The following is a 14,873-nucleotide window of genomic DNA, read 5'->3' as shown; positions in this document are numbered from 1 at the left end:
AAAGTTACTTGCTCCCTCTCCCCATTCTGATGATCTCTGCTGTTTAATTGAATAGGTAAATATTTATCTTATGTGCAGTTGGCTGAGTTCCTTGAATCTGTAAATTTCTGTCTTTCAACAAATCTGGGAAATCTGAGGCCGTTAATTCTTAAAATATATATATTTTTCTACCTCAATCTCTTCCTCTCGTTGTGGAACTCCAATTATATGCATTTTTGACCTTTTGGTATTGTCATATATACCCCTTGTCATGGATTAAATTATGTCCCCCCAAAATATCTGTCAGCTTGGCTAGGTCATGATTCCCAGTATTGTGTGATTGTCCACCATTTTATTGTTTGATGTGATTTCCCTTTGTGTTGTAAATTCTTTCATTATGATGTAATAAGATGAATCTCCAACAGTTATATTGATGAGATCTACAAGATTAATTAGTGAGTTAAGCCAGTCTCTTTTGAGATATAAAAGAGAGAAGCTAGCAGAGAGACAGGGGGACCTCGTACTACCAAGACAGCAGTGCCGGGAGCAGAGCGTGTCCTTTGAACCTGAGGTTGCTGCGCTGAGATGCTTCCAGACAAGGGAAGACTGATGCATCACAAGGACCTTCCTCCAGAGCTGACACACAGAGAAAGCCTTCCCCTGGAGCCGGTGCCCTGAATTCAGACTTCTAGTCTACTGGACTGTAAGAGAGTAAACTTCTCTTTGTTAAAGCCATCCACTTGTGGTATTTCTGTTACGGCAGCACTAGATACACAAGACACCCCTGATGCTCTGTTCATGTTTTTCTCCTCAATCTTTCTTCTTTCTCTTCTTCGAATTGGATAATTTCTATGGATCTATCTTCAAATTCACTGACTCTTTTGTTAACTTGATTTTGCTGTTGTATACATCTATTGAATTTTTTCAAATTCAGATATATTTTTCTTTTCTAAAATTTTCATTTGGTTCTTTTTATAGTTACTATTTTTTTCTGCTGAGATTGTCTTTTTATTCATTACATGCATATTTTCTGGTGTGTCCTTGAGTATAGTTATAATAGCTGCTTAAAATCATCTGGATCATCTTGAGTTAGTCTTTGTTGATGGTGTTTTCCTTGAGTGTGGATCACGTTTTCCTGTTTATTAATATGTAGAATAATTTTATATTGTGTCCTGGACATCGTGATTGACATATTGTTTTGTTTGTTTGAGCAGTTAATGGCTGTACTCAAACTCCAAGCTCTGTCTTCTCTGTAGCCGATAGTAGCTAGATCTTGCTCAGTGCTTTTAGTCTTAGCTGGGCTGCTTGGGGTCTTCCATGCTCATGTGTCATTAAAGCGTCCACCAGAGATTTTTTAAAGTTTATATACAGAAATTTGAATCTCCACCGCTGTGGATCTTTCTTTTCAGTGATATCCTCTCTCACTTTCCAGCTGCTGGTTGATGTCTCTTCCCCAATATCTCTGTACTTTTGGTCACTTTCCAATGCCTTTATGCAGTTGTATTTTGTGTATTGCCCAGAATTTATAGCTGTTATCTCAGGAGGGTTGTTCTACTGGAAATTAGTCTATTATCAGAAGCAGAGCCTTGTTTTGTGGTATATTTTGAAGGGAAAGCCAACGTGATTTACTAATGAACTTGATGTAGGGAGTTCTAGTGGCAGGGGTATGAGCAAGAGAATAGAATCAATGATGATTATTCATTTTGTGACTTAAGCAACTGGGAGGATGGTTTTTATCCATTTTTGTGATAAAGAAGACTGGAGGAAGAGTATGTTTTGCTGTGGTAGAGAGGAGGTGAGATTCAAGAGTTCTAATTAGACATGTTAAATCTGAGATGCTTTTTTTAAATAGGCAGTTGGATATTTAGGCTCTGGAGCTCAGAGGGGTAGGTGAGTTCTAGAGACCTAGATTTAGTCATTGGAATATACTTATTGTTAAAAGTCATGGGACTGTATAGCTTTACCTAAGGAAAATGTAGCTAGTGAAACAGGGGTGCCCCACCATCATACTCTGAGACACTTCAGTATTTTGAAGTCAAGCAGAGGAGGAAGAACCACCAAAGGAGACTGAGAAAGACAGGAGCGAGTGTGGAAAACCCTGGAGAAGTAGATCACAGAGGTCCGGAGAAGAAGGTTTCAAAGAGGGCAGGAGTGGGCAACTAAGGTCAGCGCTGCTGAAGAGTCAGTGAAGCTAAAGACAAAAAAGAGACTGTTGAGTTGTGTCTAGGTCATCTAGGGCTGCTATAACAGAAATACTGCAAGTGGATGGCTTTAACAAAGACAAATTTATTTTCTCATAGTCTAGTAGGCTAGAAATACCAATTCAGGGCATCAGCTCCAGGAGAAGGGTTTCTCTCTCTGTCGGCCTTCTCAACAGTCTTGCCCTGGACTAGGAGCTTCTCCATGCAGCGATCCCAGGTCCAAAGGACGCGCTCTGCTCCCGGCACTGCTTTCTTGGTGGTATGAGGTCCCCAACTCTCTGCTTGCTTCCCTTTCCTTTTATCTCTTGTAAAATATAAGGTGGTGCAGGCCACACCCTAGGAAAACTCCCTTTACATTGGATCGGGGATGTGACCCTAATCCTCTTTAACATAAAATTACAATCACAAAATAGAGGACAACCACACAATACTTTGAATCTTGGCCCAGCCAAATTGACACACACATTTTTTGGGGGTCATAATTGAATCCATGACAGGTTGGACAAAGTGGAAGCCGTTAGTGACTTTATGAGACCATCTTCCAGATGGGAGACAAGAAAGCGGAGACCAAGACGGCTTGCTCTTTAGAGCTCTGATAATTTAGGCGACATGTTCATTTCTCAGCTTTGGAAGTACCAAAGCAGAAAGGGGCTGCATGGTCAGTGAATATTTATTCTTGAGGGAAATGTTTCCATCCTGCTGTAGGGAAGGCTTTTCACTTTGAACTCAGACCTCTTCCTGCTCAAAGCTACCTGGCAACCTAACTGCCAGAGTCAAAGGCAGCAATTGCTATGTGTATACTGTGATAAAGAAGCCCTGGTGGAGCAATGGTTAAATTGCTTAGCTGCTAACTGAAAGGTTGGGGGCTCGAACCCACCAGCAGCTCCATGGGAGAAAAGACCTGGAGATCTGCTCCTGTAAAGATTATAGCCTGGGAAACCCTGTGGGGCAGTTCTACTCTGTCACATGGGATCTCTGAGTAGGAATTAACTCAGCAGCACACAGTAACACAACACACAATAACACAACAAGATACTGTGATCAGGACATCCCTTGTAGAGCTGATTGATGATTGACTGCATGTTGCTGATAACAGAAAATGAATTCTGAATTACAGCCACAGATACTTCTTCTGTTGGCCAAGTTTTGGAGTTAATAAACCTCAAGGCTCTTAGTAAGGCCAGTGTTGCTATTGAGAGTATCATTTGCCCAAAAACTAGAATTTTTTGTATAGTAGATACTGACAGTTCATGGGAACTTTCATAGAATCAGCATTTGCTTAACTAGGTGTCAGTTTGCTTTGTCTACTATGATTGTCATAGGCCTCCCGGAACGTAGACTTACATCTCATCACACTTGTTTTCAAGGGCAATGATTCCATGAGGGCTAATTTTTGCGTGAAGTTGTTCAGATGTCAAGGAACAATCCTTTACCTTTGGTTTATTAACCATCTCCTTGTTTTATTCCAGTCTTCTGGCATTCACCTTTGACCTGCCTAGAACAAAACATAACAAATGAATCAACCAAGCCCCAAACATTTTTCTCACTTTTCTGACTCTACTTTGGATTTTGGTGTCTTGCTTCTGTTCCTTTGCAGCTACAATATTTGCATTCAGTATGGTGTCTGAACTCTTTAAATTTGTTTTCCTACATTAACTTAGGATGGTTATTCACAGATCCTTTGGTTAGGCCAACACTTCTAGACAGATTCTTCATTAAAGCAGTCTTTCCTCTTAGACTGAGTATCAGCCTACCCAGTCAGCCTACCTTTATGTCAGGTTTGTTGTCTGTTCAAGAAAAGCCCATTCTAAGACTGGCAGTCAACAGAAGTGTGAATTTCAGCCACCACAGTGAAACACTGATGTTCTTCCGGGACAACTGAGATGATCCCAATAATTTCTCTCAGTGCATGAACTAGCTAGCTTTCCGATTGGACACACCCCATTACCCCTGCTCCTACGTGCTCTTATCTTTATCAGAAATTCTTATAGGATTTACTGATTTTTATTTCAAAACTGTCGAACCCAGACTATAAAGGAAAAAGGTCATTTTCGTTTCCATTCAATTTATACTCTGTCCCATCGGAGTAGTTAGCTCTGCCTTTTATCATACCAGAATAAAGAACACTCAGGTATTATCAAAGTCAGGATAGTAAGTAGTTATCGATTGGAAACATGGAGTCCCTGGGTGGTGCAAATGATTAACGTGCTTGGCTGCTAACTGAGGGGTTGTCGGTTTCAGCCCACCTAGAGGCACCTCGGAATAGACGCCTAGAGATCTACTTCTGAAAAACTAGCCGTTGAAAACCCTACCCTGACACACATAGGGTCATCATGAGTCAGAATCCCCTGGGTGACAACTGGTTTGGTTCTAGTTTGTTTAGAAATATTTTTTCCAAAAATCAGTGATACATTTTATTCAGTCATTGTGTTGAAAATCTTTGCTACAGTCTTCCTGTTAGCTCTGTTGTTGTTGCTGTTAGTTGCGCTTGAGTCCTTGAGTCAGTTCCAAGTCATGATGACCCCATGGGTGCAGAGTAGAACTGTGCTCCATAGGGTCTTCAAGGCTGTGACCTTTTGGAAGCAGACTGCCAGGCCTGTCTTCCGAGATGCCTCCGGGTGGGTTTGAACCGCCAACCTTTTGGGTGGAAGTTGAATATTTAAGTGTTTGCACCACTCAGGGGCCCCTCCTATTAGCTCTGTTAGCTCCATATTTAATTTGTGTTGTTATTCCCTTCTTGCCCTTTGGATTAAAGGTATTTCGGTAAATAAATGGAAGCAATTCTCTGACCTAGGACTTTCTGTTACCAGGTTATAAAGCAATTGTGATCATTTCCACATAAGGCAAATACTTCTAAAGCAGATTGTAATTATTTGGCCTGCGTCAACAGCAGTCAGGTTACCTCCCGTATATGTAGCAAAATATACCATTTCAAGTAACCTTTCTGTTAATATTTTTATAGGGCAGATCAAGTTCCAACTTGAAAAACCAGTATTCTTATTTATGGATTAATTCCTTTTCAAAAATACTTATTTGCTTTAGTAGATTTAAAAAAACCTCTCTGCAGGAATCCTGACAGTATTTTTTCCCCTCCTGTTAATTTTGTGGCATTGTAGCTGAATGAGGACAGTCTCCATCATAACTCTTAGAATTGAATTAAAGCCAAATTTAAATTACGTGTTGTTTGGAGAGGAGAATTGGCAAAGACGAGTGGTTCATGGCTTATATATTGTAAGGTAATTAACAATCCTGGCAGTATCTGTTTCCTGATATTGTGTTTCTGCATTTAAGCAATGAGGTGCATCATAGGAAAAAATCCACGTGTATGTTTCTAGTTGAATCTAAATGATTCAACTTCATTATTTCAACGTTAGACGTAGTTGTTTCCTGTGGAATAGCTTGTTCCGTAATTTGCTTTCTCTCATGTGGAGGTGGTTTCTGCCTGGGCGAGTAATATCTTCTGACAAAGCAAATTCAGTAGTAGACTTAGCTAACCTTGATAACTTCAAAAAATACAGATAAAAGAATATGAAAAGCTTGACAACGAGGAAGATCGTCTTTGTAGAAGTCGACAAATTTATGACACCTATATCATGAAGGAGCTCCTATCTTGTTCGCATGTAAGTATTTCTTTTTGTTCTGTTACTTTAGTACCAATCAGTGAGATAACTTTAAATATTTCCAGAATGAAAATAAAATAGTAGGTGGGTATTTAAAGATGTAAAAAATACTTCTCCAGGATGGAACCCATTTCTTCTGTTTTGTCATTTGTTTCCTGATAACAGTGACACAGTGTCTGTTGCTTCATATACTCTGAGTTTGCTTATACTTAGCTTATACTTTCATTACAAAAACTGATGAAATAAAATAGCTAATTTATATCAATTGAAGAAAAGGTTAGTCTCAATTATAGACTATTTGTAAAGGAAATTAAGCTTTTTTTTCCCTCTCATTTACCTGTACTTAAATAATGAGACTAATCAAATATTGCTAAATATAAATCTTAAATGGCTTCTTTGAATTGATAAGGATGGTAATTATTGTGTTAGTTTTGTTCACTGATAGTTAACTAGGATACTTGATACAATTTTTTCCTTGTAAATCAGATAAACATTCAATCATTAAGTTAAACTAGATTCCTAGGAAATTATACCATCAGGAGTGAGTAGATAATTAGTGATGAAAATTTACCATGTGATGTCTCTGTGTTAAGATGGTTTTCCAGACGAGTAGCCTAACTCTTCAGACCTGCACTGTCCAATATATGTGGCTATTTAAATTAAAGTTTAATTTTAAAAAATTAAATGGAATTAAAATTTTAGTTCCTCAGTTCCTTGTGAGTCACATTTCAAGTGCTCAATAACCACATGTGGCTAATGGCTCCTGTATTGGACAGCCCAGATACAGAATGTTTGCATCATCACAGAAAGTTCTTTAGGATACTCCTGGCCATAATAATGATATATTTTAGTGGTTCTGTAAACTAGGAGTTCCAAGGCTGGAAGAAATCATTTGTTATGGCATGTGAACAACACTCTAGTCCATGTTCACATTTTCATTGTCTTGTGTTGTTTATACAGTTCTTACTGGCATTGAATAACAGTGGCTAACAAAGACGTCTCATAGCACACTTTGTTTTGTTGTTCTTTGGTCCCACCTCACTTGTAGTGGAAAAAATTTCTGAGCTAGAGCTAATCATTGATGCTCTGTACCTTGCTGCCTTATTGGGGACTGGCTAAACCCTTGGAGAATACTAGATGTTTGATGGGGAAGCCTCTGTAAACTTGATTTTCACCCAGCTCAGTAATTTAAAGAGTTTTTTGCAGTGTGGTATGGTTTTTCAGCCTTTCTTCTTCTTGTACATCTGAAATTTTTTGGGGGAAGATACAGTTTGTAATTCTTGTTAGTAGAAGTGCCGTTCTTCTTCTAGAACCAGTTCCCCTCTGTTCTGGTTACAGCAAGACTTTGCCTAACCTAGATAGACCCTTCACCACTCTGGCTTGGCTTTGCAGTCCTAGCTTTTCATTCTTAGATATATTTTCTTACGTTCATTTTCTCTTACACAGTAGAAATTTTACATTTTTTGGGTCCTGTTATCAGCTAATTGAGGGACGCATGCATTTAATAAGGTGAAAGTAATGTTTTTTACAAGTAGCCCTGGTAGTACAATGGTTAAGTGCTTGGTTAGTAACCAAAAGGTTGGCAGTTTGAACTGCACGGCAGCTCCGCGGGAGAAAGACTTGGTGATCTGCTTCCGTAAAGATTGCCACCTAGAAAACCATATGGGACAGTTCTACTCTGTCACATGGGGTCGCTATGAATTAAAAATTGACTCGATGGCACATAGTAACAAGAAGATTTTTTACACTTCATTGTTGTAGTAATCTTGTGGGATTAAATCTGTCCACCACCTACACCCTTGCTCATCATCCTTCTGGGCCTGTTATCTCAGACTCTAGAAGCCTGTAAATTTTGTTTGGATTGCCTGTGAATATCCAACAGATTTTTAAAGAATTCATGTTACTGTAATTCCCATAGATACTGTTTAGTAAATGTTGTGTTAATTATCTATTGGACAGTGTGGAAAGGTTTGTTTAGTTTTATTGTCATCTTTTTGTGAAAAAAATACTGTTTTTGATTCTTAAAAGCCATTCTCAAAGCAAGCTGTAGACCATGTACAAACCCATCTAGCCAAGAAACAAGTTCCACCAACTCTTTTTCAGGTAAGATAAAGTTATTTCAAAATAAATAAAATGTAGTTTGCATAATGGTTGACCTTAGGGACCCTCTTTTTGGATATGTGAATGTGATAGACGAATTGGTTTATAAGACTGTATTCCAAAGGTTTTTCTGGAACAGTTGGACTTCTAATTGAAATTCATGCATATGACAAACATCCATACTAAAAGTTTTCCTGGAAAAGATCACTAGAGTTTCTAGAGTATTATTTTCTGTCAATCAATCAAGATAAGAAATAGAGGAAGAAAGCGTTTTCTATCTGCAGGTGATATAATTTGACATTCTGGGTACCTGTGATGAGCAGGGACTTTACAAGATTTGCAAGAGAAGAAGTAACAGGTTGTTTGTGGTGATGGTGACTTATACTGTTCACCCATGTTTGCTAGTAGAGCATCGTTTTGGTCAGTATGGCCTTTTAGGCATTCAGCTAGTTATTTTCCTACTTCAGCTGGTGTTTTATGTATTTATTTGTTAGTTTTCTAAAGCCAGAGGTAGTGATACTCTCAGTGATTATCCTTTGGCTGAAATAAGGTTTGTTTTTAAGAATCAAGAGAGAATGTTTGAATGCCCTGGAGTCCTGGCTGAGGAATTGGATTTTAGCTTGGCTGTTTGTACCTTGAATACAACATAGTTATATAGATTTAAATTATAAGGCTTGAAAAACTAAATTTGCAATTGGTAGGCTTTGTGTTTTTAATGTTCTTTAGTATTAATCGTTTCTACTCCTCCCAAAAGTTATTTCATCTGTGTGTTTTCTATAGCCATGGCAGTGGCTTGTGAGGATGCAGTCCAAATTCCCAGCGGGATAATGTACCTTTTATAGTTTCTAGGAATTATGAACAACATGAAAGATTACCATTAAGTAATGTAATGGTTTTTATAAATGAAAATAATTAATCTGTCCTTTCCTTGGTTTATTCAATCATTTGATTTATTCACAGTAAGCTAAGTTGATTTTTACTTTATCCTCTTATGATAGTATTTATTTATTTATGAAAAATGAATTTGATTATTCTAGAGAGCAAATAAGGAGTCCTGGTGGTGCAGTGGTTAAAGCGCTCGACCACTAACCAAAAGGTCGGTGGTTTGAAACCACCAGCGGCTCCTCAGGAGAAAGATGTGGCAGTCTGCTTCTGTAGAGATTTATAGCCTTGGAAATCCTGTGGAGTCACTGTGAGTTGGAATTGACTCCACAGCAGTGGATTTTTCTTTTTTCGGGTATAGAGCAAATACTAATTTAGTTTTTAGAGCATATGAACCTAGTAATAACTTGAGTGTTACCTTTATGCCAGAACAACCAGGTAGACTTTTCTTAAAATGTAAGACCTGCCTCTATAGGTGGTCAGTAAGCTTGGGCTCGGGGAAATGCAATGGCTTAGGTTTAAATCCCAGGTCTACCACTTCCTAGGTGGTGACCCTGGGCAAGCTCCTGCGCCTCTGCTTTACTGCAGTTTCCTCCTTTGTGAAATGGAGTAGATATAGGCCCTCAGTCACAGGGCTTTTCAGGATTCAGCGAGAAGGTTCACACAAGTTTATGCTCCATAAACTTGAGCTATGATCAAATGCTTTACAGTCAAAAAGTACAACACGAATATCTCCTTTTTGTTGTCTCTATGGTGATGCAACGGTTAAGCCCTGGGCTGCTAAAGAAAAGATTGGTTATTCAAACCGACCCAGTGGCTCCATGGGAGAAAGATCTGGCAATCTGTTTCCATAAAGATTGTTGTTGTTAGGTGCCATTGAGTCGATTCTGACTCATAGTGGCCCCATATGACAGAGTAGAACTGCCCCATTGGGTTTTCTGGGCTGTAATCTTTACGGGAACAGATGACCAGGTCTCCCACAGAGCCATTGGTGGGCTCAAACCACCAACCTTTCAGTTAGCAGCTGAGCGCTTAACTGTTTTGCCACAAAGCTCCTTGCTGTAAAGACTACAGCCTAGGAAACCCTATGGGGCAGTCCTACTCTGTCACATGGGATTGCTATGAGTCAAAAATCGACTTGACGGCACCCAATAACATGATACTTTAGTGTTAGAATTTCAGTTTTCAACTGACTTTGACCTGGTGTATAGATAACCTAATAGTCAATTACATTTAACATTGCTAAACTATATCTCATAATACATTAATTTCACAACTCTGATTTTAGCTTTTTCTGTAGCACAAATGACATTAAAAATAAAACAAAAGAAAAAACGATTCCAGGTTGAGATACAAAGATCTCCAAGATTTTTTTCTTGCCTTCAAGGGGCAATCAATTTAGGAATTATCCCTTCAGTGTATCTTTTAAAAACAAACACTGAATTGTTTTGCTCATTAAAAAAATAAACACGTGGTATTCTTATTTCAAAGGTGAAGGATTAAAGTAAGGAGTATATTAGTGCAATTCAGCATAGCATGTACCATCAGAAGGTAGCAGTTAATATAAATAGAAGTTCTGAATATTCTAAAAGCACTTATAATCAGCGTTAATGTTGAGTTAGCATAAAGAGTTATGCTAACCATAAAGTCTGTTGAAGTTCTTTGAGTTGAAATTGCTTCTGAAAGAGAAGATAGTGAAACAAAAATACTCTGAAAATAAATGCAAAATGCTTTTTATTAATTTTTGTTTTTAAGAGAATTGTAAAATTGACTTTAGAAATAAGTAACTTTATGGGCATATTTGGTGGTGGGGGCTGGGGGAAGCTGGCTCTTGTTTGGGTGCCTGAAATGTGCCAGGCGTTGTACTCGGCTCTGGACATTATTAAATTCTCATGACAGCCTTGCAAAGTAGATACGATTATTCCATTTTATAGATAAAGGGAACCAGGGCTACAGAAAATCTGAGTATTTGCTCATGATCCCCCTGTTGAACTCTGGCCTTTGTGTTGCTTACCCGGCATATTTTGTGGTTCTTTCTGTTGTAAAGTGGTAATATGGTGTATGTAATATGCAAAGAGCCCTGGTGGCACATTGGTTAAAGCCCTCAGCTGCTAACCAAAAGGTCAGCGATTCAATCCCACCAGCCACTCCGCAGGAGAAAGATGTGGCAGTCTGCTTCCATAAAGATTACAACCTTGGAGCAGTTCTACTCTGTCCTATAGGGTCGCTGTGAGTCGGAATTGACTCGATGGCAATGGGTTTTTTTGGTTTTTGTTTTAAATATTATATGCAATCATAAGAATTTCTAGCAACTTTTGATTTTACTTTTTATTTTATTAGCAGAATGTGTAGGATGTTTGATAGAATAGAAATATTAATTAAAATGATAGTCTTTGTAATTAGAAAATCTGTGATGTAGAAATTTAGCTTTTTCATAGATTCTTGAACACTTCATGTGTTTTGTCTTTTGAGGTTTATTGAACCTCTTGGGACTTGTAGCCCTTGGTCTTCAGCATCTAGAGGACTTGGCTAGGGTAGATATTATATGTAGTTGGAACCTTACAGCCGTGAAATCATAGCATTTCAGAGCTGGAAAGAACTTCAGAGAGATGTTTCAGCTTCACCTTTTATTGGTGAGAGAATAAAGTCCAGATGGTTCTAGTGACTCGTCCCAGTGCCTTGCCCAGGACAGTGATGCCCTGGCTTAGCCCGAAGTCTCCTGATGGTCAGGCACATGTCCTTTCTGCTCCCAGAAGAGCTGTGGTTACCTCGCAGCATCTGTTTGGTGACTGGCTTTCTGCAAACTTCCTACTCTTGTCACTTCGTTTGGATCATTCTGTGATCTGGAATTTTCTTTTTGCAAGCTTTTGGGATGATCTGTGAAGATACAGAAAAGGTTAAATTTGCAACATTCAACAAGTTTAGAGTATCAAGATATTTTCCAGAACTATCTAACTGAACTTAGGCTGAACTGTGAAATGTTGGCATTTTATATTTTTTATCATTCTTGATTTAAAACTCATCACATGGAAAAGTAAAATTTATGCTGCTTATTCAGTAATGAGTAAAGTGACATGAAATTTGAGTTAGATTGCAGTTGTTCTCCATGAGGTTTGTGCAAGTAAACCAGGAAACTTAGCTTTAAGCCTGGCTTCACTGCGTTGTCCAGAATCCTCAGGCGAGTGCCTCCCACAATGCCCCCAGCTCCTTATGTGCACATTGAGGAGGTCACATCCATGTTCCCTGTGGTTCCTTTAGCTCTAGGATTCGGAGAAATAAAAAATCAATAAATGAAATACCTAATTTAAAAAATTTTACTCCATGGGTCCATTAGCTTTTAGGTTTTAAAACTCAACATTAATGCTGATTATAAGTGCTTTTAGTCATTTACAAGATTGATCAATATAATTTGCAGGGCCCAGTATTAAATGAAAAAGTGGGGCCCTCATTCAAAAATTATTAAGAATTTCAAGACTGCAACAGTAGAGCATTAAGCCAAGCAGTGGACTTCTCTAAGGGTGGGCCCTGTGGAACTTCACAGGTCACACGCTCATGTGGCCAGCCGTGATCATTTAAGAAGTGTCTGTGCCTTGTCAGGAGCTGTGCTGGGCAGTAGGGATCCAGTGGCAAACAAGGTAGATCCACCCTTGTCTTCATGGAATGTACAGTCAAGTGTTAGAAAACCATTAAACAGATAATTGTGATGATCAATCCATTCGTGACAATTGTGACAAGTGCCAGGAGGGAAAAAGATGCTCTGGGAGTGCATGATTGGCTGCCTCATCTAGTTTGACCCTCTCGTTGGTTTGTTATTTTCACTTTTATGCGTTCCTGTTTATATGTTGTGGAATTTCTAACCCCCAACCTTCTAGCCATATATAGAAGAAATCTGTGAAAGTCTTCGAGGCAACATTTTTCAAAAATTTATGGAAAGGTATGAAACTTTATATGTAAAATCTTATACTGTGAAGATGTATGTACCTCATTTTACTCAACAAATGTTGTGCTTAAAACATGTTAATTTATTCACTCAGCAAACATTTAATGACTATATACTATGAGCCAGGCTTTGTGTTGGACTATTTCCTCAATACTTTGTAACTTTAGGGTTTGCATATCTTAATGTCTCCGTGACCTTTAGTTCTTTAGCTTTAAAATGGTCTACAATGTAAATAGTCTAGAGAATCTCCGAATTAAAATATCTGTTGGGAGGCCTTTTCTAATGAAAACATGAGTCTATAACTTACCTGATCTATTTGTTTAGATTTTGAAATCATAGCCTCCAAAGTGGAACAAGCCTGTATTTGATTTTTTATGTAGTAATAGAATTTAAGGGCTTAGGCCAATGTCGTTTTGTAGTCATATATATCATTAATACACCTAGAAAATATGTCCCTTTGGGCTACTGAAAGTATAGAGCATGTTTGTCATATTAAATTCTGAAATTTCTCAGTAATGCTTACGATCAGCTAATAAGCTTTTCAGGCACCTAGCAGTCAATTCATCAATATTTTGAGAGCTGCCTCTGTGATAATGTATCATTGGAACTGGGCTTTCTACAATGGAATCTGCATTCACACTGACTGTCCCTTTCTCCATAAATGCGGCTAATTTCTAGACAAATGGCACAATGATTGTGTCTCATTGCGGGAGCAGCATGCAGCTGCTTAGTAATTGCCTTTAAGAACAAAAACCTCTTTACCGCAGTTTTCTTCTCCACATCTTCACAGAACCAAAGTAATTAAAAAAAAAGTTACATTGTGATTCTACTAGAGTTCAAGAGATAATTTTATCCTGGAGTAGAGTCAGTACTTCGGGAAACTATTATTCATATAAACGATTACACTCTTCTGAGTAGTAGCAGAAACACTGCCAAAAAGCAGCAGACTCAAACCGAGGGGCTCTGCTGCTGGTTCAGGGCTGAGTTACAGCTGAGCTGAGGCCTGGGTGGTTGCCACTGCTGTTGTATCTAAAATATTCCCTTTCCCAAATATTGGGCCAACCTAGCTCTTGTGTGATCCTGAGGGAGGAGTCCTGGGTGGTGCAAATGGTTAACGCGCTTGGATGCTAATGGAAAGGTTGGAGGTTCAAGTCCACCCAGAGGCGCCTCAGAAGAAAGCCCTGGTGATCTCCATGTGAAAGGTCACAGCCTTGAAAACCCTATGGAGCACAATTCTACTCTGACACATGGGGTCACCATGAGTCAGAATCTACTCGATGGCAATTAACAACAACAACAAGCCACATGTAGCTGTTGAGCACTTGAAATGTCACTAGCCCAAATTGAGATGTTTGCTGTAAGTGCACAATACACACTGGATTTCAGAGACTTAATATAAAAACAAGAATGTTGACTATGTCATTAGTAGTTTTATATTGACTGCATATTGACATGATAATTTTTTTATATATTGGGTTAAATAAAATATATTATTAAAATTAAATTACATACGTGGTTCTTGTTATCTTTCTGTGAGACAGTCCTGGCTCAGATAAAATGTGACCATAGCATATGACAATTAAAGGACTAACAGGAAATCTTTCATGTGAGTCATAAAATAAAGCCACGAATACTGATGAATGGCTTTTGAAAACTGTTTAAAGAAGACTTAATCTATTTGAGAGTCAATACAAGTAGCACAGTTCTAGTTTGTCTTATAATGTTACTCTGTAAGTCCAGTTAATTTGATGTTTACAATAATTTTTTATATTCTTTTTTAGTGACAAGTTCACTAGATTTTGTCAGTGGAAGAATGTAGAACTAAATATCCATGTAAGTATCATCTTTTTTTTTGTTGTTTTTAAATAAAAACTTCCTCTGGCTTAACCTCGTGAGAAAATACTTTATTCTGGCGAGTGGTCCCGAGGGATAGTACAGTGCCGAAACAGATGTCCTCTGTACAGCCGTGTGCATTAAAATTCCATTCTTCCATACCCAAGTATAAACCACTTGACTTTTAATTCTCTTTTGTCATATTCATATAGGAATGTGTTTATTTATTTAAGAAAGGACATTTTAAGCAGTAATTGATCCTTTAACAGAAATAGTAAAAATATAAGTCTTCTACTTAATATGACTCCTGTACGTTCT

At 38.2% G+C, this 14,873-nt stretch overlaps 1 protein-coding gene across 4 annotated transcripts in view; it reads left to right on the top strand.

The window, feature by feature from the left end:
- Positions 1–14,873, top strand: part of GRK3 (G protein-coupled receptor kinase 3) — a 150,517-nt gene that overhangs the window by 73,348 nt on the left and 62,296 nt on the right. For all 4 annotated transcript variants that reach the window (XM_004387627.2, XM_023741796.1, XM_023741795.1 and 1 more), the window contains 4 exons: positions 5,699–5,800; positions 7,829–7,903; positions 12,655–12,716; positions 14,504–14,555. In XM_004387627.2, coding sequence (XP_004387684.1) covers positions 5,699–5,800; positions 7,829–7,903; positions 12,655–12,716; positions 14,504–14,555 — 291 coding nt within the window. The remainder of the gene's footprint in view (positions 1–5,698; positions 5,801–7,828; positions 7,904–12,654; positions 12,717–14,503; positions 14,556–14,873) is intronic.

This window comes from Trichechus manatus, unplaced genomic scaffold, assembly GCF_000243295.1.
Source record: "Trichechus manatus latirostris isolate Lorelei unplaced genomic scaffold, TriManLat1.0 scaffold00190, whole genome shotgun sequence".
Taxonomy (NCBI): Eukaryota; Metazoa; Chordata; class Mammalia; order Sirenia; family Trichechidae; genus Trichechus; species Trichechus manatus.
Note: the sequence above shows the minus strand (reverse complement) of the source record. Positions and strands in the feature narration are given on the sequence as shown.